Below are 22,025 nucleotides of genomic sequence, written 5' to 3' on the forward strand. Positions count from 1 at the left end.
GGGAGAGAGAGAGAGAGATACAAAAGAGAGAAGGATAGAGAGAGTTAAGAGAAGGAGAGAGAGAGAGAGAGAGAGAGAGAGAGTAAAGAGAAGGATAGAGAGAGCGAGTAAATAGATGGATAGAGAGAGGGGGGAGGATAGAGAGAGAGAGAGAGAGAGAGAGAGAGAGAGAGTAAAGAGAAGGATAGTTAGAGTGAGCAAAGAGATGGATAGAGAGAGAGAGAGAGAGAGAGAGAGAGAGGAGGATATAGAGAGCAAGAGAGGGAAGTGGCATAAAAGGTAAGAGAAAGATAGAGAGGGAGAGGAGGATATAGAGAGCAAGAGAGGGAAGGAGGATAGGAGTTAAGAGAAGGATAGAGAGGGAGGGTGGGAGAGTGAAAGGGAGGGATGGAGGGAGAGAAATGGACGATGGTAATAGAAGAGAGAGAGAGTGTTAGCAAAGAGAGACAAAAGGATAGAAAGAGGGAGAGAGGGAGGGTGGGAGGGTGGGAGAGGGAAAGGGAAAGGGAGGGAAGAGAGAGGGGGAGGGAAGAGGGTGGGAGAAGGAGAGAGAGGGAGGGTGGGAGAGTGAAAGGGAGGGAGAGAGTGGAGAGAGAGAGGGAGGGTGGGAGAGTGAAAGGGAAAGAGAGAGGGAGGGTGGGAGAAGGAAAGAGGAGGATCTCCTAGAGAGAGTGAGGAAGGGAAGAGAGTGAGTGGGGGAGGGAAGAGTGTGGGAGAAGGAGAGAGAGGGTGGTGTGGGTTGGGCGGTGGTGGGCGGAGATGGTGGTGGCAATAGTTAGAGAGAGATTGTTTAAGTAGAGAGAGAGGGCAGCCAAGAAAAGCTCCCTCCACCAAGCTCTCTCGGTGACCATCCCCCCTATCATGTAGGTAGAACCTAACATGTATTTATTTGATAATTTAGTGTATCTTAACAGATGTTCCTAGAGTTACCTTAACTCATAAACCCACGATTTAAACATTTGATTGTCATATTAGTATCCAACTAAAAAAATCAAGAAAAAGAGATAATGAGTCATGCAAGCTTATCACAGGCAGTGTTGTTTATGACACCTCAAAGCATTCATTTTGTCTTCCTATAATATATCATCGCCCTTATAGGCAATCAACCCCGAAAAGCCAAATAAAATTAACATCACAATCCCATTAAGAGAGTACCCTTGCAGTAGGACATTCATAGAAAATATTGCAAGACATCATGAATCCTTTATAGTTAGGTTCCCGGTTTAGCCCATCGGCAAGAGGGCCAGTGAAGCTTTAGTCTCATAATAGCCACAAATCATTCGGCCATAAGTATATCCAATGTTTGATTTTTGACGAGCACCCTTGTCCTTAAAAATTGACAGGTTTGGTGGAACATAGCAAGTTGTTTTGTAATCTAGTGTTATTTTTGACGGGAATTTTAAAATTTTGCAAGTATTTTACGGCCAAAATGCTCTTAAAAACGAGCATGCAATTATAATGACGATACATAGGATTTGCAATCTGCTGTGTAGCAACCGGGTCGAAAAACATGCAGCGTAAGTTGGTTTCCAACCACACAAAATTTCGAAGGTCCTGCCAGCTGAACACGTGGCTACCACGTGGAGAAATGTCATGTAATCATCTTCCACGTGAACAACCTGATGGTTCAACAACGTCCACGTAAACAGCTAAGCGTTTTGCGTGCGACTTTATGCATCGCAGCGCCGACGCCCTCGCCATCGCCATCCCCATCCCCATCCCCATCCCCATCGCAGTGACATTAGCCTGTGAAGCATTATCCCTTACGTGAACTATTGCTTGTTGGGCTGACGCGTATCAAGCTACAAAGGTACGTTGTATGCTCCTGCATCAGTATTCGTAACTAATCGTTTCTTGGTTTCTGGATCCCATGCACATGAAAAGCTAAGGTCGAACATCGCCCTGATAACTTCGACAGACACAGAGACTTAGCTATGAACAAAACTGGCAAAAGGCCAGCAACAACAGTAGGCGGGAAGTCACAGTAACATCTACTAGGTTGGGTTTTGCTGTAAATTGCTAGAGCTGCCAGAGGCTGCACAATATGAAAGATGATACAAGAGAACCAGCCAGGGATCTTCAAAGCGTTCAGTCTGAATCAAACACTTCTGTGGATACATTCATGTGTATGGATAATCAACATGAATTTTTCCATACAACTTTTGAGCAAGGTTCTGGTATAGAAGCCCTTCAACCCTTGAGGTTGTCTGATGAAGAGTTTCAATCCTTGCATATGGATCAGTGTGGTAAAAGTATGGCGGAAGGCAGTATAGAAAAAAATGATGCAAGGGAGAGTGCAAGCTTTCCTATGCGTGATGCTCCTACAGAACCAAGAAATATTCTTTGTGACCATACCGAATTTGCAAGTGATCTGAGAGAGAAACATCCAAGAATGTTAAACATGGAAGAGGAAGCAGGTGCAACATCAGGTACAAAATTACATATAAACATAGTGCGCGCGCGTGTAACTACGCATACATGTATGTATGTATGTATGTGCATGTACGTACATACATATACGTATGCACAGCCATGTATGAGTGTCTGAACATATGTATGTATGTATCTATGCGCATGCATGCATGCATACATACATACATACATACTTATGTGTGTAGCACACATTTACGCATATGTGCGCACACATACAAACTCATGTGCATGAACATGCACACTCACACACATACATACACATGAACGCATACATACACGCACTCACATACACACATACATACACACGCAATGCATACATACATACACACGCATACACGCACATACACACATAGGCACACACACACACACACACACACACATACATGTGTACATAAATACGTATATACATAGAAAAGTGTCAAATTTATGTCCCCTCCAAGGTGACCATATTACCCCATTGAAACCTAGCCATTTACAAGAATAGGAAAATGTTTCAGAAGGCTGAAGATCTATTTCTCAAATTGATGGATGGAATCAGTCTCGGCTCAAAATATAATTATGAGTGGCCCATTTTTCATTGCAGGTGGAACCTCTACTGATGATTTCAAAACTAAAGAAGATGAAATCAACACTTTTATTATGCCTGCGGAGGCTCTCTTCTATGCACTTCCATATATGAGCCTTCAGGACATTTTAAATATGGAGCGAGTTTGCAAAGCTCTGAGGGATTGGGTCAGGACTGATGTTTTGTTGTGGCAAAGTCTACATGTGGAACCTCCTCTGAGCAAAAGCTTCACAGATGAGACTCTTTTTCAACTATTTTTGAGGTCAAAAGGGCAGCTTGAATTGCTTAATTTGGTGGAATGCTTAAGGATTACGGAAGTTTCTGTGGAACATGTTGTCTTAGCAAGTCCAAGGCTCTCAAAGGTTGGTAATCCATAATTCTTTCAGGTGCCTTTCCTATAACAAATGTTTTCTGTCCATCATGATTGTGATAAGGTGTGACAATCTTGGCCCTGCTAAAGATTTCAATTCTTCACTTAAATAGCGGAAAAAATTACTGAGAGAAATCGAGAGTATGTCCATCGCACACACGTATCATCAACAGAGATGCTAATGGGATCTGATAGGTGCTCTTGAACTAGAGCTGCCCATTTACTTCATGTGAAGGCCATTGGGTTACGTAAAATGTAGAAAACTGCATTGTGTCAGTTTAAGAGGTGTGAGATCTGTGTCTGCCTGGTGAGCTGTGTATGCTTGTGTGTCTTACTGTAGGTGATGGTATAGTACAATGAATATTTGGTGAGAGAGAGCGAGGGGGGCCTTGTTGCAGCTACTGGTGTGAGAAGGGAATAAAAAAGGAGTGCCTTGATTTGAACCTGCTGAAAGTGTGCTTGAAAGCAGTGTGTCTCTCAAGGCGGGTTGATGATGCTAACCATCTCGACAATCATGATGTTGCAGCTGTCTCAGTGTAAATTTTGGGCTTGAGAAAGTAACTGTGCTCTCACAATCTCCACTAGCTTTGCATCAAATGTAAAGGATTCTATAAACAAAGCAAGTGTGGAAGACCATTTTACTGTGAGGTCTCTGTCGTGGCATAATTTTGTAAGGCATCTAAATGGTATTGCAGCCCCTCTGGAGAGTGTGACGAGAGTTCTATTTGCATATGAAAGGATAGAGTTCATGGTCCCCCTAGCCCTCATGGAGCTAGGAGAGTCAGGGCACCAGAACCTGGATGGATCCCTCATCTCCTCGAGTCAAGGTAGACCCTTGAGTATGAGAGTATGTATACAGCAGGGCAGAGTGGGTCTTCATGGAAGGCAGGATCAGGGCTCACCTCCTACAGCTTGAACAGGACCGTGTTTCTGCCACCCTTATGCTCTCCCAGGTATGGCCTTTGAGTGCCCGCCATTGGAACCCCCTGATGTGCCTTCTTCCACCCCTGTTTGGCTGCATTTGAAGCACCAATAGGTCACCTTGCTTGCTTGCTTGCTATGTCTGCTGTGTGTACTCAGATATATAAACACTACCCTATCTGCCCCGTCCATCCACAAAGTGGCTGGCCTGTAGCACCTCCTTGGAGGCGCCCCTCTGATGTGTTTTGCTGATGTTGATGGCCGCCTACTTTGCGCTATCCTGCAGCCTGAATAGGACCATGTTTCTGCTGAATCTGGCCTCCCTCATGCTCTGCCTTTGAGTGCGCCCCCCCTCCCCCCACCCCCCCTCTCCCGCCGGACGCGCCTTCTTCCTGGTGGCTGCATTTGAAGCATCAATAGGCTGCCTTGCGTGCTTCCTATGTCTGCCCTCTACTTGGTGTGTTTGGCCCTCTTTTGTGCCCTTTGGCTGAGCGACATCGTAAGCATCCCATGACCGCGATAGATTGTGGATATTGTATCCAAAAATGGAGTTACAATGGATCGTGCAAAGATAGAGACCATTCGGAATTGGCCCGAATTGCAAAACGTACATCAAGTACGTAGTTTTCTGGGATTATGTTCGTACTACAGGCGTTTCATAAGGCATTTCACCATGATTGCCACTCCTCTACATGATCTCACGAAGAAGAAAACTGCTTTCAAATGGACTTCATGCTTTCTTGCAGCTCAAGCATGCGATCATATGTGGTCCAGTATTGATTGTTCCTGACTTGCACAAGTCATTCGTGGTTGAATGTGATGCTTGTGGTGATTGCATAGGAGCTGTCCTAAATCAAGAAGGGCATGCAGTTGCATACGAGAGCCGTCGTTTGCATGATGCTGAGCTTCATATGGATATCTATGAGAAAGAGCTCTTGGCTGTAATTCACGCCTTAAAGATTTGGAAACATTACCTTCTGGGGGCTGAATTTGTAGTCAAGACAGATCATCAAAGCTTGAGATATTTTCTATCTCAAACAAAGCTTTCAGAGAAGGAGATGAGAATGGCAAATTTTCTTTCCATGTTTCATTTTCAGATTGTGCATACTCCAGGAAAGAAAAATGTGGTGGCCAATGCACTATCTAGGAGGCCTTATATTGCTGCAGTCTCAGTGGCCTCTCATGGAGATCTATCTGCTATGAGAGATTTGTATCATTTGGATGCTGATTTTTGCCATATATGGACTGATTTGATGGCTGGTCATTCACATGCCTCTTATGTTATCAACGAGGGTTATCTCATGAAGGATAATTGCTTATGTGTGGTGAAGGATTTGCGTCCAAAGGTTATGGACGAATGTCACGCTCCACCTTATGCTGGTCATAGAGGTATTATGCCTACTACTCGCATGATTCAGAGGTATTTCTTTTGGCCGAGCATGCGTAAAGACATTGAGGCTTATGTGCGTGCACGTATTACTTGCCAAAAGGTGAAATTTGACAGGCAAAAGCCTCCAGGTTTGCTTCAGCCATTGCCTATTCCCTCGCAACCTTGGGAAAGTATCACGATGGATTTTATTATGGATTTGCCTCGATCCCAGCATGGGAATGATGCTATTTGGACTATTGTGGACAGGTTTAGCAAGCAAGCTCATTTCTTGCACGTCAAGAAAACCATTAAAGCTGATCATATGGTAAAGCTTTTTCTTGCTAATATTTTCAAGCATCATGGTATGCCTAAATCCATTGTTGGGGATAGAGATCCCAGGACTACAAGCCTATTTTGGAGGGCTTTGTTTGATAATATGGGTACTAAGCTTGAGTTTTCATCAGCTTATCATCCCCAAACGGATGGCCAAAGTGAAGCTGCAAATTCAGCCGTGTTGGATTTGTTGAAGTGTTATGTGGCAGATCAAAAGACTGCATGGGAGAAGTATCTTCCACTTGTTGAGTTTGCCTACAACAATACAATCCATGCTTCCACAGGAAAGGCTCCGTTTGAGATTATTTATGGCAGAGTGGTATTGCCACCCATCCTTCGTACTAAGGATGAGATTTTTGCAGCTGATGAATATGTTCGTGACTTGGATGTTGCCTTTGGTCAGGTACGGATAGCCATTGCAAGATCTCAAGATAAGCATAAAATGGCTGCTGACAAGCATAGAAGGGACATGGAAGTCAAAGAAGGTGATTGGGTATTGCTGAAATTTGAGAAGGCAGGTCATCGTGGTATTCTGGCTACTACATAGGCTTTGGAAAGATATTTCTTTTGGCTAGCTTTACGCTGGGATATTGAAGCTTATGTTTGTGAGTTCTTAGTATGTTAGAAAGTCAAGTTTGACAGGCACAAGGCACCTTGTTTGCTTCAGCCCATACTCATTTCACAGGAACCGTGGGAAAGCATTGCCCTGGATTTCATTATGGATTTGCCGAGATCAGCACATGGTAATGATGCTATATGGACTATCATTAATCGCTTTAGCAAACAGGCACACTTTATTTCTGTGAGGAAAACAATCAAGCCAGAGCACACGGCAAAGTTGTTCTTGGCTCAGATTTTCAAACATCATGGCATGCCCAAATATATTGTGGGGGATAGAGATCCTCGGACCACCAGTTTTTTTGGCGGGTATTGTTTGATAACATGGACACAAAGCTGAGTTTTTCATTAACTTATTATACCCAAACGGATGGTGAGAGTGATATAAACGGATGGTGAGAGTGATATTGCAAATTCAGCCGTACTTCAAGTGTCATGTATTTGGCATGCTTATGCATTTATTCAGTTTTCATGATTGATAAGATTTCCGTGCTACAGTCGTCCTTCCGTTACACACCCACCTTGCAGCTCCATGGCCATGAAGTCTTGCACGCCCCTGGTAGCCCACCTGTCTACCTCGTGGATACCTCGATAACACGTAAGTGTCCCCTGCTTTATTAATAATCTTTTAGCCATTATTATTATTATTATTATTATTATTTTGGAAAAACGATCCTTCTATTAGTTAATGAGAAAACGCCATAAGGCTACAAAGCTCACCTCACAAGGAGGGATAGTAAACACAGTGAGCACCGGAGCTCCACCCCCGTGGCTGGCCGCTCTCTGGGGGGGGCTACCTAGTAGTACATGCGGGAGGTGAGAAGAGCCAAACTGGAGGCCTGTAGTGCCAAGTGACATCCTCGCCCCTCGCGATGAGGAAAGGGCCAGGCTGCCAAGTGCGGAGGAACGCTTTGCGGCGACCTCTCATGCGATCCGAGTCGCCCTGAAGTTTCCCCCAGTGTCCTGAATGATGTCCACCCAGAGGGCCTGTATGACCTCTGCCGGTGGAGTCGCTTGGTGGTCTATGGCCTCCCTGCATCGGGCTCTCCATATGTGCCAAGCCGTCATGCTGCTGATCATCTCCCATCTGTGCCCGTCCCCCTCCTGGGAGACTGCCGAAGAGAAGTCTGGCGTCGGAACCACTGCCATCGCCCTGTCAGAGACCTGGATGGTCACACTGCCAGGGACGTCCTCGTATCCAAGGGCCGGGCCGCTGTCCATGGCCCAAGCCACCGCACCCCACGTCGCCATCATCTCACTTGGCGAGCCTGCAAAAACCATCCTGAGAGCGCGCTGCCAGACCTGTTGTGCCTGTGGGCAATCTTTCAGCCATTATTAGCTATATTCTATTAATTGTAGGCTCTTAGCCAATCTAGATCTCATCTTGCTAGCACCCTTAGCTGACGTTCTAGGTCCCCTCGCCTAGCTAAGTCCTAACTCTAAACTGGGTTAGTCCACGTCCATAGCCCTAACCCTAGGCCTGTCAGGACATAACATACTTCCCTCTGTCTGTTCAATTCACATCCTTGTGAATGCATAAGGAGACAAGGTTATGTAAGCGAATCCCCGGATCCGGACATCCATCCATAGCATCAACTCTAGTTTACTGCCTCTTACTTAGGCCAGTGCAAGACTCCCCTTGTATGCCCTCCTACAAAGATGCAGTTGCTTACTATCAATCCATCTCTCATCCAAGTGCTAAATCCCAATAGGATATCCAGTCTTAAAGTGCAACAAGCTCTACTATAACAACCCTAGCACAAACCCATAGTACAACTCAACTATCATACGAGATGGCATCTTGCATTGTTGTTGGCAAACACCAGTCCACATAATGCACAAACACCTCCTAGTGCCATGTACTTCAATACAATATCAACCATGATCTCCCCTGTCCAATCCTCATCTAAGATTAAAAGGGGAAATGTGTTTTCCCGCATAACTAGTCGATACTCACGTGTACTTTAGGGCAAGCATAAAACTCCCCATCAATTTTTACGTATGTCCCATATCCTCAAGCAACCTAAAGACAACACACATCTTCCGGCTACTTTTCACCCCGCCAAATTGGAATGAACTAAAGGATACCAAAATTTCACACAATCCCATTAATAGAGATCTTGAAGGACTGATTATAATATATTCCACCACTAACATGTCCATGGGTTACACTCCATTGAACAGGTGGAAAATCCACATGACTCCAAGTCTCGGAATCAAAACAATCCCGTGGAACTACATCCAGCTTGAAGTATCTCTTACCATTGTGGGATCCAACCATGTATACAAAGTCAATATATCAAACGGTCCAACTGTCAATTGGTCTAGACATTCAGTCTAAGACCGAGAAGTTCTAAACTTTTCATCTCTCTCATGTACAATTTCGAGTCTGCCTCATGCATCAATATGCATCAGTATCATTTGGTCATCACAAGAGAGTGTGTGATGAATCATAAAACTTATCACCCTACGAGTGACGTATCAATGCTCGAACAACCAAGGAAGTCCCTTATCTTGTTGTCACTCACAAACTAGCATTGCTGCTATTCATGAGTGAGTCACAATAGTGCAATGGATGGTGCATGGAGAATGAAGTTAGTTCAAGTAGAGCAATGCAATACTGCCGCCGCAGGCAGTCGAAGGCCTTTGGAAAATGAGGGGCAGCCGCATCATGCAGAAAGACTTCTGGAAGGGGCCCTACGCTAGCAAGAGCAAGAACGACAAAATCAAGATCCTCTAAGAGATCAAGAGGGAGAGGAAGAACACTAGGAGCTCCGAAATAGAAGGCAGGGAGACCAAGAAGGAGAAGAACAAGTAGCCTTGGGAAGGATGTCTTTGAAATACCCAAAGTTCAAGAGCAAAAGTGAGGAGTTTCCAGATGCTCATGTCTTTGCCTTTGAGACCACCTTCTTGGCTACTAGAGTGCCATTGCCACAAAAAGTAGAGTATTTTGCAGCAGCTTTGGGTAGTAAGGTCACTAGCTGGTACGCATAGTACGGTTTGGTTCACTTCCAGACGTTTGAGGGACTGAAGAGAGCTTTCTGAACAGATTCCGGAGAGACAAGACCACCACTAAGGTATTAGAAAAGCTGCAAAGGCTGTCTCAGAAGAAGATGCCAACGGAAGATTATGGAGTAGAAGTCAGAGCAATATTAATGCGTTTGGACCAGCCCAACAAACCTGCAGCTTCCACCCTGAGTCAGTGGTTTGTGAGAGGGTTGAGGGAGAAGCTCCAAACAACAGTAGCCTCCTATGATTTGGAGACTCACATTTGAACAAGTGGTAGCAGGAGCAACCAGGGTTGAAGGAATCTTGAGGCAGACAAGAAAAGACCCCAAGAAGAAAAAGAAAAGAACTGACAAAAGAAAAGAGAAGGAAGAAGAAACTTCTAAGTCGGCTTTTGGTGAAGACACCTTGGAATTAGACTCCAGTCAAGACTCAGATGCCGAAGAGCGGAAGCCTTGGAATAGGAAAACTAGGAAGTAGGCAGTGGATGTTCAGGAAGAACCAAAGGCCGCCCTAGCCAAGCTTGCGGAAGGACACGCAGGATCCGGATTGAGACCAGACGGTTGGTGCACCAAGTGCAATAACCAGGGTCACATGAAAGAAGAATGTTAGATGAAAACCACCCAGCAACCATTTGCCATTTGTAATAAGAACAGGAACCCGAGGGTAGTAGAAAGACAACAGCGTGGGCAACAAGAGATTCTAGCTGTCAATTAAATTGCCACTGGGCCTCAAAATAACGGACCTTATGGAAGAGGAGGAGGTGGAAGATGCGGAAAAAAAGGAGCTGGGCTGATATGCTATTATTGCAACTCCCCTGGGCATAGGCAAACTGGCTGTCTTGTGCAACAACGTCATCAGCATGAAGTGCAAGAAGTAAGAGAAGCCACCAATAGGAAAGAGAAAAAGAAGCCAATAAGGAAGAAGAAAAGATGAATAGAAGCCAAATTATGCTAAGTCAAGAAGTAAGGAGGAGAACCTTGTAGAAGAAGAAGAATATGACCTATGGGAGGATCTCAACAAAATGAAGCTGAATATAATAGTAGATCAAATGTTGCAAAAGAATTGATAGAGGAAGGTCAGGAAAGATAAAAAGAAGCCAGTGTGTCATTAACAGTAAGCTGTGCCGGCAGAGGCACATCAAGGAATTAGTGGAGGCCACTTTTCCAGAGAAATCACAGGAAGAAAAGTGTTCCAAGGACTATGGTAGCCAACGGCATTAAAAGATGCCCACACATTTGCAAAAGAATGTGATATGTGCCAAACACTGGGGCAATCGAATGACTCGAACATAATGCCTCACAACCCTATACTACCACTCGAGCCATTTCAAAAATGGGGTCTGGACTTTGTAGGCCCGTTTAAGATAGCAACTCAAAGGACAGGAAACAAGCACATATTGGTGGGTGGAAGCAAAAGCTCTAAAAGACTGCATGCATCATCATTAGCCAAATTTCTGTACGACACAATCATGACAAGATTCGGATGTCCGATTAAGATAGTCAGTAACTAGGGAAGCCATTTCTTGAATGAAGTGATTAAGAGGCTAATAGAGCAGCACATGGTAATAACAAAAAATCAATAGTCTATTACCTATAGGTCAATGGACAAGTAGAATCCACGAACAGTAGCCTGAAAGGAATTCCGATCAAGACAGTGAATGAGAATAGGACATATTGGGACACCAAACTTCGCTCTGCATTATGGGCATTCAAGACAGCCTATAAGAATGTGACAGGACTCACACCATTTAGCATGGTGTATGGGCTGGAAGCAGTGGTACCTATGGAATTCGTAACCCAAAGTCTCAGAATTACTGTGGCAGAAAGGTTAACCCTGAAAGAATCAGAAATTCACATGATTGAGCAACTCTTGAAATTAGATGAGAAAAGATTGTATAGTGCATGGACACCTGAAATTCTTTAGAAGAGAAGAAAGCTCCAAGTGGACATGAATAGCAAATTTAGAATCTTTGAGGTAGGAGATGCAGCTTTGTTATTCTCCTCAAGAATGGGACCTCATCCAGGAAAACTCAAAATGAGATGGACACCCCCATACAAGATCATCAAGAAAATGGGGATAGGAACTTTCGAATTAGCAAGCGTGGATGGAGAGAAGTTAAAGAGGTTGGTAAACGGATACAGGCTAAAGCTGTATCATGGAAGGGTAATAGAATGGGAAAATACACAAGCAGGACAACACATTAGGAACCGGAAAGGGTCCAGGGAATAGAATCCGCATCCAGTCATGATCTGGAAGCGGAATCGGGATAGGATTCTAGAAAGAGCAAAAAAGAAGAAGCACAAAATCTAAATTTAGAAACTATTTTATGTACGTGTAATTTCAGCATGCATAGAAAGGGAAGAGCCAACTGGCAATCGCATGGAGGTGGCGGGAAAACCAATGGGGGTGCCCCGTAAAAGAATGCATGGATGGAAAGGGAAAGGTGTCGCATTGGTCTTGTTCCACCACTACCCGATCATAATCAACCTCGTAATCCATGTAATAGGTACTAGGAGGCCATATCTAAAAAGAATTTTGAAGAATCATGAAAGCAACAAGAAATTATGGCCGTACCAGGGAAAGCGTGTGCCACGACAATGGTCGGGATGCACTGTAGTTTCTTGTTCAAACTCACACCTTGCTTGGTTTGCATTTCTCTACTTTGCAACACTAAGCTTCGTTGTGTTCCCTGCTCTCTCGTGCACTGTAGTTTCTTGTTCAAACTCACACCTTGCTTGGTTTGCATTTCTCTACTTTGCAACACTAAGCTTCGTTGTGTTCCCTGCTCTCTCTTCACTAAGCTTCGTTGTGTTACCTGCTCTCTCTTACCCTCCTCTAGCTACGTGTTGTCTGGCAAGATATTGAATTCGAGTACCTGTCGTCCACCTTCTACAAAGAAGCAAACAAGCATGCAAAATGGCTGGAGAAGATGGGTCTAAAGGAATTTGCAAAGATGCCCTGGGAAGAGTTGTAGCACAATTTCAAGGCAGGAGAATAGCTGGAGCATCTTCAATGCTCCAACGTCATCACGTTGCCCTCAGGGAAGGAGGAGTTCACACCCATGTATGTATCAAAAGTATTCCGCTTACCGGCAGAGGGAAAGATTGAAATCAAGCCAGTAGAAGACGAAGATCTCATTGTGGAGCTCGGCCCGCTGGAAGGCCAGCCAAAAGAATACAAAACAATAGGGAACGCTGATGAGGACAGACAAAAGCAGATGAGGTTTGTAGTAAAGATGATCAACCTCACACACAAACCCTATTGCATATCTAGAAAGACTTTCAGGATGGTGAAAGCTGCAGAGGCTAGCACATAGGTGGCATGGGCAGAAGTTCACTACCACAACCTCAAAGAGCAGATTGGCAAGCTCACAAGGCCGAACATCAAAACCAAGATTGAGCCGTATCTTGAGGCCTTGTTCAAAGGAAGAGTTCAAGTAGAAGCAGAAAGAGAAAAGGTGGAAGGCACAAAGGACCACACCCCTTGGAAACTTGAAATCACTAAGTCGTCTGGAAAGACCTTGGAACCAGCCATCACTGGACAAGGCAAGAAAAGAATGTTTGAGGTTGGGGAAAGGAAGGTTGGCACCAAAAAGGGGAAGCTTCTGAAAGAAGGTTCTAGGGGGGGATTGGAGGTACCAGCAGTGAACACATGGAAGAGGATCTGGCTGCACTAGGTCGATCCGTGCTGTTGACACAGAGACTGGAGCAAGAGCAGCAGAAAACCTTTGGACAAGAAATGCTCACCCATCATCAACTTCCTTTGATGGGCCTCACTATGTCGGAATCCACCGCCGCCACAGTATAACTTGAGATTCAGCTCCCTTAGTCGGGACCCACCATATTCAACCTAGCCCCAATGGTACCAGGCCCGTCTAGTTTTCCGGATACCATAGAAATGGACTGGGTGCAAGCAGCACTAAATTACCTGCAAAAATGTATGATAGATGGCCTCAAAGAAATTTCCAAACTACAAACAATCATTATGGAAAAGGATGTGGCATGTGCTTAGAGCACAAGGGCACTGCAGGAAGGAGCCAGTAGAAACCATTACAAGAAGAAGTACGCAAGAGGAGAGCAGAAGCCAACCAGGTTGGAGAACCTGCAAAGGTAGTTAACGGAGCTCCAAGAGGCCAACAGAGGGCTAGGACAGGAGGTGGAAGCATTAAAAAGAAACATGGCTGTCTAGACAAGGACCAGACAGCCCAACGCATGTAGGAGGAGCTAAACAGAGCCGTAGAGCGACAAGTGAGCACTGAGGCATAGGTCGCGCTGATCAGGGAGGAGAATCTGAAAATAATAACAGATGTTCAGACTCCAAAATAGGGCAGACAAAGACAAAATAGACTTGTCGGAGGCGCGGCTAACGGTACTGGATGCTGAAGAGTGTCCAGAAGTATATGAGCTGGAGGCAGAGAGAATGGAATAGTGGGAGAGACATGCACTGGAAGACCTTAGGGAGGTGTGGGGGGCATATTTGGAGAAACTGAAGTCAGTGATGGAATCACCCACACCTACTTGCAAAAACAGATAATTCTTCCACATAAGGGCGGAGACAGGAATCCGAATGGAGGATCAAGGCAATTGGATCTGGCTACAGAATCGAAATGGAATTGCAAAAAGACCTTGGACGTCCCAATCTCGAGTGGAGTTGAAAAAGAAGCAGGAGGCAGCAATGGAAGCAGGGAGTCCAAAGAGCTACAAAAAGAAAACGATGAGCTGCGGTTTGAAGTGGAGGCATGGAAAAGGAAGTTTGCAGTCTTGAAAGGAGAAGGAAAGAAAGTGTCAGTAGAAGTGGAAGGCAAGGGAAAGGAAATAGTGTTGTGACCGGCTCAAAAATAGACCATATCCTCGCAACTGAGCTAAGAAAACATGCGTGAGCGGCCACAAAGAAATTTGAAGAGAAAATGAATGATGAAGCAGCACTGCGAGTTCTGGTGGAAGAACTGGAGGCACTCATTGAAGAATACAAACAACAATAGGAAAACGATGGCCAAACCATCAAAGCTCTGATGAAAGAGGTAGAGGCAACCACCCCCACAAGAGTGACAAGGGCAGGCTTGGAAAAATGAGTATCAATGAGCTCAATGTAGCATTGACAGCCAATGCAGAAATCAAGAAAAAAACAGACTAGATTGATGCCTTGAGAAGAGCTCATGCAGAGGAATTACAGTCCAAGTATAAGATGATTCTGGATTTTTAAGGTTGGGTCAACCGGGAGAAGAATGCTAAAGAGGAGTGGCATCAAAGCTGCAGGAAGAATTGGGACAGAAAAGCCTAAATCCTTGGAAGGAAACAACACTACAATGCATGCAGCAACAACTGGTGAGCAATCCTTGGATTTTTAAGGTTGGGTCAACCGGGAGAAGAATGCTAAAGAGGAGTGGCATCAAAGCTGCAGGAAGAATTGGGACAGAAAAGCCTAAATCCTTGGAAGGAAACAACACTACAATGCATGCAGCAACAACTGGTGAGCAATCCTTGGATTTTTAAGGTTGGGTCAACCGGGAGAAGAATGCTAAAGAGGAGTGGCATCAAAGCTGCAGGAAGAATTGGGACAAAAAAGCCTAAATCCTTGGAAGGAAACAACACTACAATGCATGCAGCAACAACTGGTGAGCACTGCACAGTAAGCAGGAGCCATGAAGCCTTCCAAATGGAACGAAATAGCTGATGTCATGACAAAGCTGGAAGCACCTGTGAAGGCTGGATCAAGCCACAAGGACACGAACCCATCCCTTGGTGCAGATTGCAAAGCTGATCCATAGCCATGTGGGGGAGTGGAGGAAAATTATGACTAGCGGATCCGGGTGAGGAGGCAACAGCTCAAGCAAGGAGCAACATAGTAAGTGCCCCTCACCAACGGAGTATGCTGGCAGAAATATCAAAGGGAGTGCTAGGATTGGACCAGCCAGGAACATAGTGGTTGAGTACTTCAGGTACGGTGCGGTATGGTACGTGTACGGTACGAGTACGTAAAGTATGCATCAAGATAAGTACTTTAAGTACGTTCACGTTTTTAATTTTATATATATATATAAGGAATATCTAGCATCCATACAAAATAAGCATGAAAGACAATGGTAATATTGAAATGAAAACTAATCTATCAACTATTGAACAATGACCACTTACTAAAATAATTTAAAAACGGGCCAAATAAGTGTTGTACATTGAGCCTCATATTTGGTTGTACGAAGACCTTATCGGTACGAGGTACGGTACGTATGGAGTGGTACGGAAAGTACTAAAGGTACACATGGATGAGTACGGGTACGGAATGCAACTATGGTCAGGAATACCACCATACAGTTGGAAGTGGAGCCAAGGCAGCAAAAGAGAACTAGAACATACAATTTTTGAAGATGATGCTATCTTTCCGGAGCACACAAAACCCCACGCCTTTGTAGCCAACATGGCAGTAGCTGCTATGGTAAGAGCGAGGACCAAGTACCCGAACGCAAGGCCAATTGAGGTGCAGTTTAGGAGGGCAGATGAGAAGGCTGGACTAGGACATGCCTCAGTTAGTACTCGGAGGAGAGCATACAAGTCAAGATACAGCCAAGAAACTAGGGTGGGACTGACTGACTCATCTGGACAACGTAGTCTGGAGACTAAGACAGTCTAGAACCGGGCGTTTTTCAGAATGCAAGCAGGAAGAGGTGGGATTCGTTGCTGATGTAGCGTCCACCGTGATGGCCAGGTGTTGGCGGCGGAACAACCCATCCAGCCGCCGCTAAGTTTCCTCCCTTCAGTAGCGGACTCATCGTGAGTCAGTGTTTCTTGTGTAACAATTTCTTGAAAACAGGTAGTACCCGCTTGGATGTAAGGAGCCGAAGGGGGATTCTCCCCGATAAGTGATATTTGTGTGACAATGTTGGAAGGAGAACGTCTTCTGGGTTGGCCATCTCTCTTGTCGCTGCTTTGTGTTGCATGGTTCTCTCTCTCTTGTTGCTACTTTATGTTGCATGAATGTCTATCTTTGTGTGAACTACTATCAGGAGGCATGAATGAATGGGAATCTAACCCGTGTGCAATCTTTAGTTAACTTCCTTGCGTATGAGTAGACTGGCGCTCAACGCTCTGCGCTGGCTTATCGCATTGGGCATAGTAGAGATAGTCATTGCTCTTCAAGAGCCGACTAGGTGGTCCGGAACCACTGAAGTGTTGGGTCTTGACCGGACGGTGACAAAGGGAACTGGGAAAGCTTCCCCTATGGTTCAACTTGAGAAAGGAAGGCTTTCAGCCAAAAGACCAGAAATTACAGCAAATATATTGCTGAATTTCAGTCATTGGGAGTGTCTAGGAGAGTGAATACCACTTGGAAGCCCTCTTGGAAGCTTGGAAAATACACTAGAAAGCTTGGATATGGTGTTGGGAAGGAGAGAGCGTAGAAAAATACAGCCAAAGAGGCTCATGAAGGAGGGTGCCAACTTCTAGAGAGAGAAGGAAAAGAGAGATGATGAGAAGTCCACCTTGGGTGTCAGGTAGAGAGGACAAGTGATTTGTGGTGCAACCTGGGATGGACACATGGCTGGTTGCTCTCTTTGAACAAAGGGGATATGGTCTGGGCAGTGGGCATTGAGCAATGTTTGCCCGGGACATCAGTGTGTGAACACAAGGCTGGTCATAATTTATAAGTGAGTTTTGGTCGCCCAAAACTTCATGAAGTGTCTACACACACTTATAAATTAACGCTAGTTCATGAGGTTAGGTTTTGACCAATACTTACCACCTGCAACATGCCACATAACCATGTCAGTAGATAGTTTCACACCCATGGTTCATGGGCAGGCGTCCCCTTACCCTGAACCACACATTGGTCAAGCAAGCATGAAAACAACATGCAAATTCAGTTTGCAGGCAAGCACAGAAAGACACTATGCAATGCAGCATTGGTATGGACAATCCCCATTCATGAGACTAAACCAAAATAGACATGTTCCAAGAAAGGACACGAGGTACCAGATCCAATGGAACACCAATCCTCCAGGCATTTCTAGGCATGTACACACAGGAAAAAGTCCCAAAGGAAAGCCAAGTCGCACAAGTCCCAAAGGAAAGCCAAGTCCACAGTATTACATGAGTGGCGTCAATCCCCAGCATATGCAACTGCCATGGATGCCAATCCAATGTATATACATAATGAGAAAGCACAGGTGGACCAGTTGGCTGGCCAAATGGTGACATTTTCCCCCTCTGTCACCTCTTTATGCATGCCACGGCTGTCCCTTTGTTGCACACAAAGACCACCCATCACCTGATTGTTCTTTGCTAAGGTAACAAGCCTATGGGTACCTTGTCTCATGATTACAACACGGACAAAAATGTAGCCCCAAAGGATATCATGATTACCTTCATGCCTGAGACAACAACCAAGGGTAAAAAGCTAGGGTTTCATGGACAAACTATTTGCTGTCGAGCTTGTATGAGGGTTGCTTTTTCACCTTCTCTCAAATCCTTGCGCATCCGTGCGAGTGTTTTCTCCCTTTCTTGCTTTCTTGCATATCCATGGAGAGAAACCATGGCTTTTTTGCGAAAACAGCCTACATGAGGGTACTATCTTGTACATCCAACATGCCTTGGGTTCTAGCACTTGTGAGGTCTAGGCTCAGATACCCATGTGAGGTCCCTATATGACAACACCCAAGGATCATTTGACCTAGAATTGAAACCCTAACGAGGTTTCATAGACCTGACATCATACGCATTGCATGACCGCGATAGATTGTGGCCAACGACTCACCACCCAACCGTGGGTTTAGTGCCTCAAACCACCCAACTGTAGGTCCGATGCCTCGAACCACCCCCGAGCCTAAGGTCTGACTACCGTGAGCCTACTTGATATTGATGTCCCCAACCTACTAGCGTCCCATACCACTAGGCCGAACCACCCACCTTGCAGCTCCATGGCCATGAGGACTTGCATGCCCCTAGTAGCCCACTCGTCTACCGCATGGATACCTCAATAACTTATAAGTAACAACAAGTGTTACCTAAAAAATTAGTCATATGAGACAGTTTCAAAGCATCCCTCGAATGGCTAAAGAATGTATTGTGATGAAAACTGCACACCTCAGGTGCATGTCCTCTATCTGGTAGAAGGGAGGTTGTGTGTTGCCTCTGCATCTATGACTTCATACAGGCTCTCTTACATCCATTGCCTGTGGTGGAGCGCTCTTGTATCTCTGGGGGGGGGAAGAGAGAGAGAGAGAGAGAGAGAGAGAGATTTGTCAACATCTTCAGGGGTTGAAACGGCCTATGAGACCAATGACGATACGATATGCTGGGGCATTTTCCTACAACTTAAACAAAGCATAATGAAAATGGAACTCATAGGTGTGCTGAGAAGACATTGAGGAACAATGAAGGCAAGATATGTCAAAGCTTAGTAGGGTTGTAGAGCCATCTCAAGACCTCCTCTAGTGATGGACATCAGGGGGATCTAAACTCATGGATCACCATAAGATTGAAAATGGTCCTGTCCTCTGGAGGAGTGTGTATGGGTGTAGCATTGCATGGAGGGTTGTCCTTCTACTGAGCTTTGGGTCTCTGGTGTGTTCTTTGTGTCATCAGTGGGGTATCTAGCAGCAGCCAGGCATGATGGAAACTTCCTGTGGTTGGAATCTCTCCATGCTCTTCCTAATCTGGTGCACTTGTGTCTCCTTGTCATTTGTATGTTAGGCTCGGCACTGTGAACACACATTTTGGTACAAGTGAACAAATCTGACTATGAACTTTTGATCGGAAGCTTTTTTTGCCAGGTTGCAGCAGAATAACTGCAGAGGGCATTATGAGGATGGTCAAGGCGCACACAGATCAGAGGGTGGGGGGAATGCCTGGCTTGAAGCAATTGAAACTACAGAACATAAATGGACTGACAAGAGATCATGTGGAGAGTTTGCTAGCCATCATGGGTGTTTCAGAGGTAGTCCATTCTGGCGTACTGAAGCCTCAATATTATCACAGTGGTTACCATACTGTGTCTTGTGATGACCAGAGACCTATTGATGTGGAAGTGTGCCCAAAATGCAGCAATGTAAGGCTGGTCTATGATTGTACCGAGGAAAGATGTCGTCTAACGCAGGGGTGTCGGGCCTGCATTTTTTGCATTCTTCGATGTGTGGAGTGTGGTATATGCATTGAAGACAATGAATATGAAGAGACTTTTTGCCTTGATCCTGTATGCTGTAACTGCTGGCTCAAGCTGCTGAAGTGTGCAGAATGCAACAGGCCCGGATGTGGCCGACATGCTAGTCAGTTCATTCAGAAAACAGAGATGACATTTGTTTGTAGTGACTGTTTTGGTTCTTCGCCTGGTGCAAGGGGCCTTGAATTTGATCTATAGGTCTTGAAAGCTGAGACTTGATTTTTCTATATTTATGATTGGAATACAGCTGAGACTTGATATTTATGATTGGAATACAGCTATCTTCTGTGTATTGTACTTCCTTTGTAAATGTTTATCAAATTTGTTACCCAAAGGAAGAAAGAAAAGGAATAGTAGAGGAGATTTGAAGATGATGCCAAAGGGATGCAGACAAGACGACTCTTTTTATGTACAAGGTGGTACACTTTACTCTCTCTCTCTCTCTCACACACACACACACACGAGCACGTGCGCACACAAAAAAACACACACACACACAGACACACGAGCGCGCGCGCGCACAGCACATATGTACGGATGCACGTGGACACGCATGTGCACATGTGCACTTACCGGCACATAGACGTTTACGTATATGTACACCCTCACCTGTGCATACACACACGCACCCCTCTCTCTCTCTCTCTCTCTCTCTCTCTCTCTCTCTACACACACAAAAACAAACACAAGCATGCACACATACACACAGCACATACGTACATATGCATGCGGGTAAGCACGTGCACACATGCACTTACAGGCACATAGACGCTCTCACGTATATGTGCACCCTCACTTGTGCATGCACACACGCACCCCCATGCACCCCCCCCCCCCCTCTCAAAAACACACACACACACACACACGTGCTCTTTTGGAGAACTAGCCTCAAATGAAAGCTTATTCGAACATTTGCATATGTATTATGTAGATGTGAATGTTTTGCATTCTCAAGTCTGTGTGTACAGTTTATGTATGGATGTGATGTATTTAGCATGTGATATGTAATGACATCAATTTGTATGAGTGTCTGCATTTGATTTGTGGTGTGTTCAAAGCCTAATCATTTATGGAATCCCAGGGAAAAAGTGCTGACATGCAAAGATTCATTGCTGTCATATCTTGAGTACAATAATGTATCTTGACCAATTGATCTATCTTTCTTCCCCCTTTTCACTAAGGTAGGTTGTTTAAGTGGCAAGTTTAATGGCTTTCTCCCAATCCTTTCAATAGTGGACCAAACCAAAATTGGTTTATTAGAGATTTAGGTAAAACTTAGGGAAGGAGGTGCCGAAAATTTTGGTAGGGATCAACATGGTCTGTTTGTCACTTGTATTAGAGTTCTAATCTTTTCACCAAAAGCATAAGTACATGGGTTACATTTTTTTCAAATGTCTTGGAGCCACCTTGCTTTGGAACGAGAACTCTGCATGTATGATCCTTCATTGGTCAATTGGGAAAAAGAAAAATTGAGGGGATTGTAATACTTCTCAACATGTTAATTTAGAATCATTAATAAAGATGCCTTTGTTTGGTCAATTTGGAAGTGTATATGTGCTCCTTCTCCAAGATCCGATCACAATTTTTAGTTGCAAGTCTTCCTATAAATATAGTAATAAAAGGAGAAGGTTGAGATGTTGCAAGTTTTTGGGGGAGATGTTGCAAGTTTTGGGGGAAAAGTATGGAAGCAAGCATACGCTATTATCCCCTTGGATGATTCTAAGCCTATGCAAGTTGAAGACTATTGCTCACTTTTTGGTCAAGAGTAGGATGACTATGAAGGCCAACATTCATGTGATTTTGTAGGTGAACTTCATCCCCCTTTTGATAAATTTCTATCATGCTTGAGCTTATTTTTGGTTCCTAAGAAGTTTGCTTTAGATTTATTGTCTTCCCTTGGTTTACCTTTAGGGCTCTTGTGCATGGAGGTATGATGGTTGCATGAGTTCTACTCTCTTATGAATGTACCTCTCTTTCACAATAATGTCAAATTTTTTAAATGTAATTTAACTTTTTTTATTTGATTGTGGTTCTTGATTTTCTTGTGTTGTGCTCGTGTATGTTTGTGATTGTGTGCGTGGAGTCCATTTAACCACTAGCTTATATGTTTTTTCATGTGTGTATGTATGGTGGTTTAGGTAAGTGATTCCACATGGTTGGTACATTTTTGTTAAAGTCTAATGGACATCAATCTTTAACAACAAGAGATGTCCAATTCTTGGGCACCCTAGTCATAAGTATGCCACCATTCTTTTTCA

At 44.6% G+C, this 22,025-nt stretch overlaps 1 protein-coding gene across 3 annotated transcripts; it reads left to right on the plus strand.

Annotated features, from left to right (window-relative positions):
* Nucleotides 1-1,648: 1,648 nt before the first annotated feature.
* On the plus strand, nt 1,649-20,114 carry LOC147622194 (F-box protein SKIP28-like). 3 transcript variants are annotated; one of them, XM_086823294.1, is made up of 4 exons: nt 1,663-1,810; nt 1,919-2,429; nt 3,017-3,360; nt 19,369-20,114. In XM_086823294.1, exons 2-4 carry the CDS (start codon nt 2,045-2,047, stop codon nt 19,963-19,965), a joined length of 1,326 nt encoding a protein of 441 aa, XP_086679420.1. In that variant the 5' UTR covers nt 1,663-1,810; nt 1,919-2,044; the 3' UTR covers nt 19,966-20,114. The 3 variants fall into 3 exon arrangements, with proteins under 3 accessions (XP_086679418.1, XP_086679421.1, XP_086679420.1); XM_086823292.1 differs by having other exon boundaries at nt 1,649-2,429; XM_086823295.1 differs by having other exon boundaries at nt 1,649-2,429; nt 19,382-20,114.
* The last annotated feature ends 1,911 nt before the right edge of the window (nt 20,115-22,025 follow it).

Source organism: Cibotium barometz, chromosome 29 (assembly GCF_041138505.1).
Source record: "Cibotium barometz isolate CiBa-2024 chromosome 29, ASM4113850v1, whole genome shotgun sequence".
Lineage (NCBI taxonomy): Eukaryota > Viridiplantae > Streptophyta > Polypodiopsida > Cyatheales > Cibotiaceae > Cibotium > Cibotium barometz.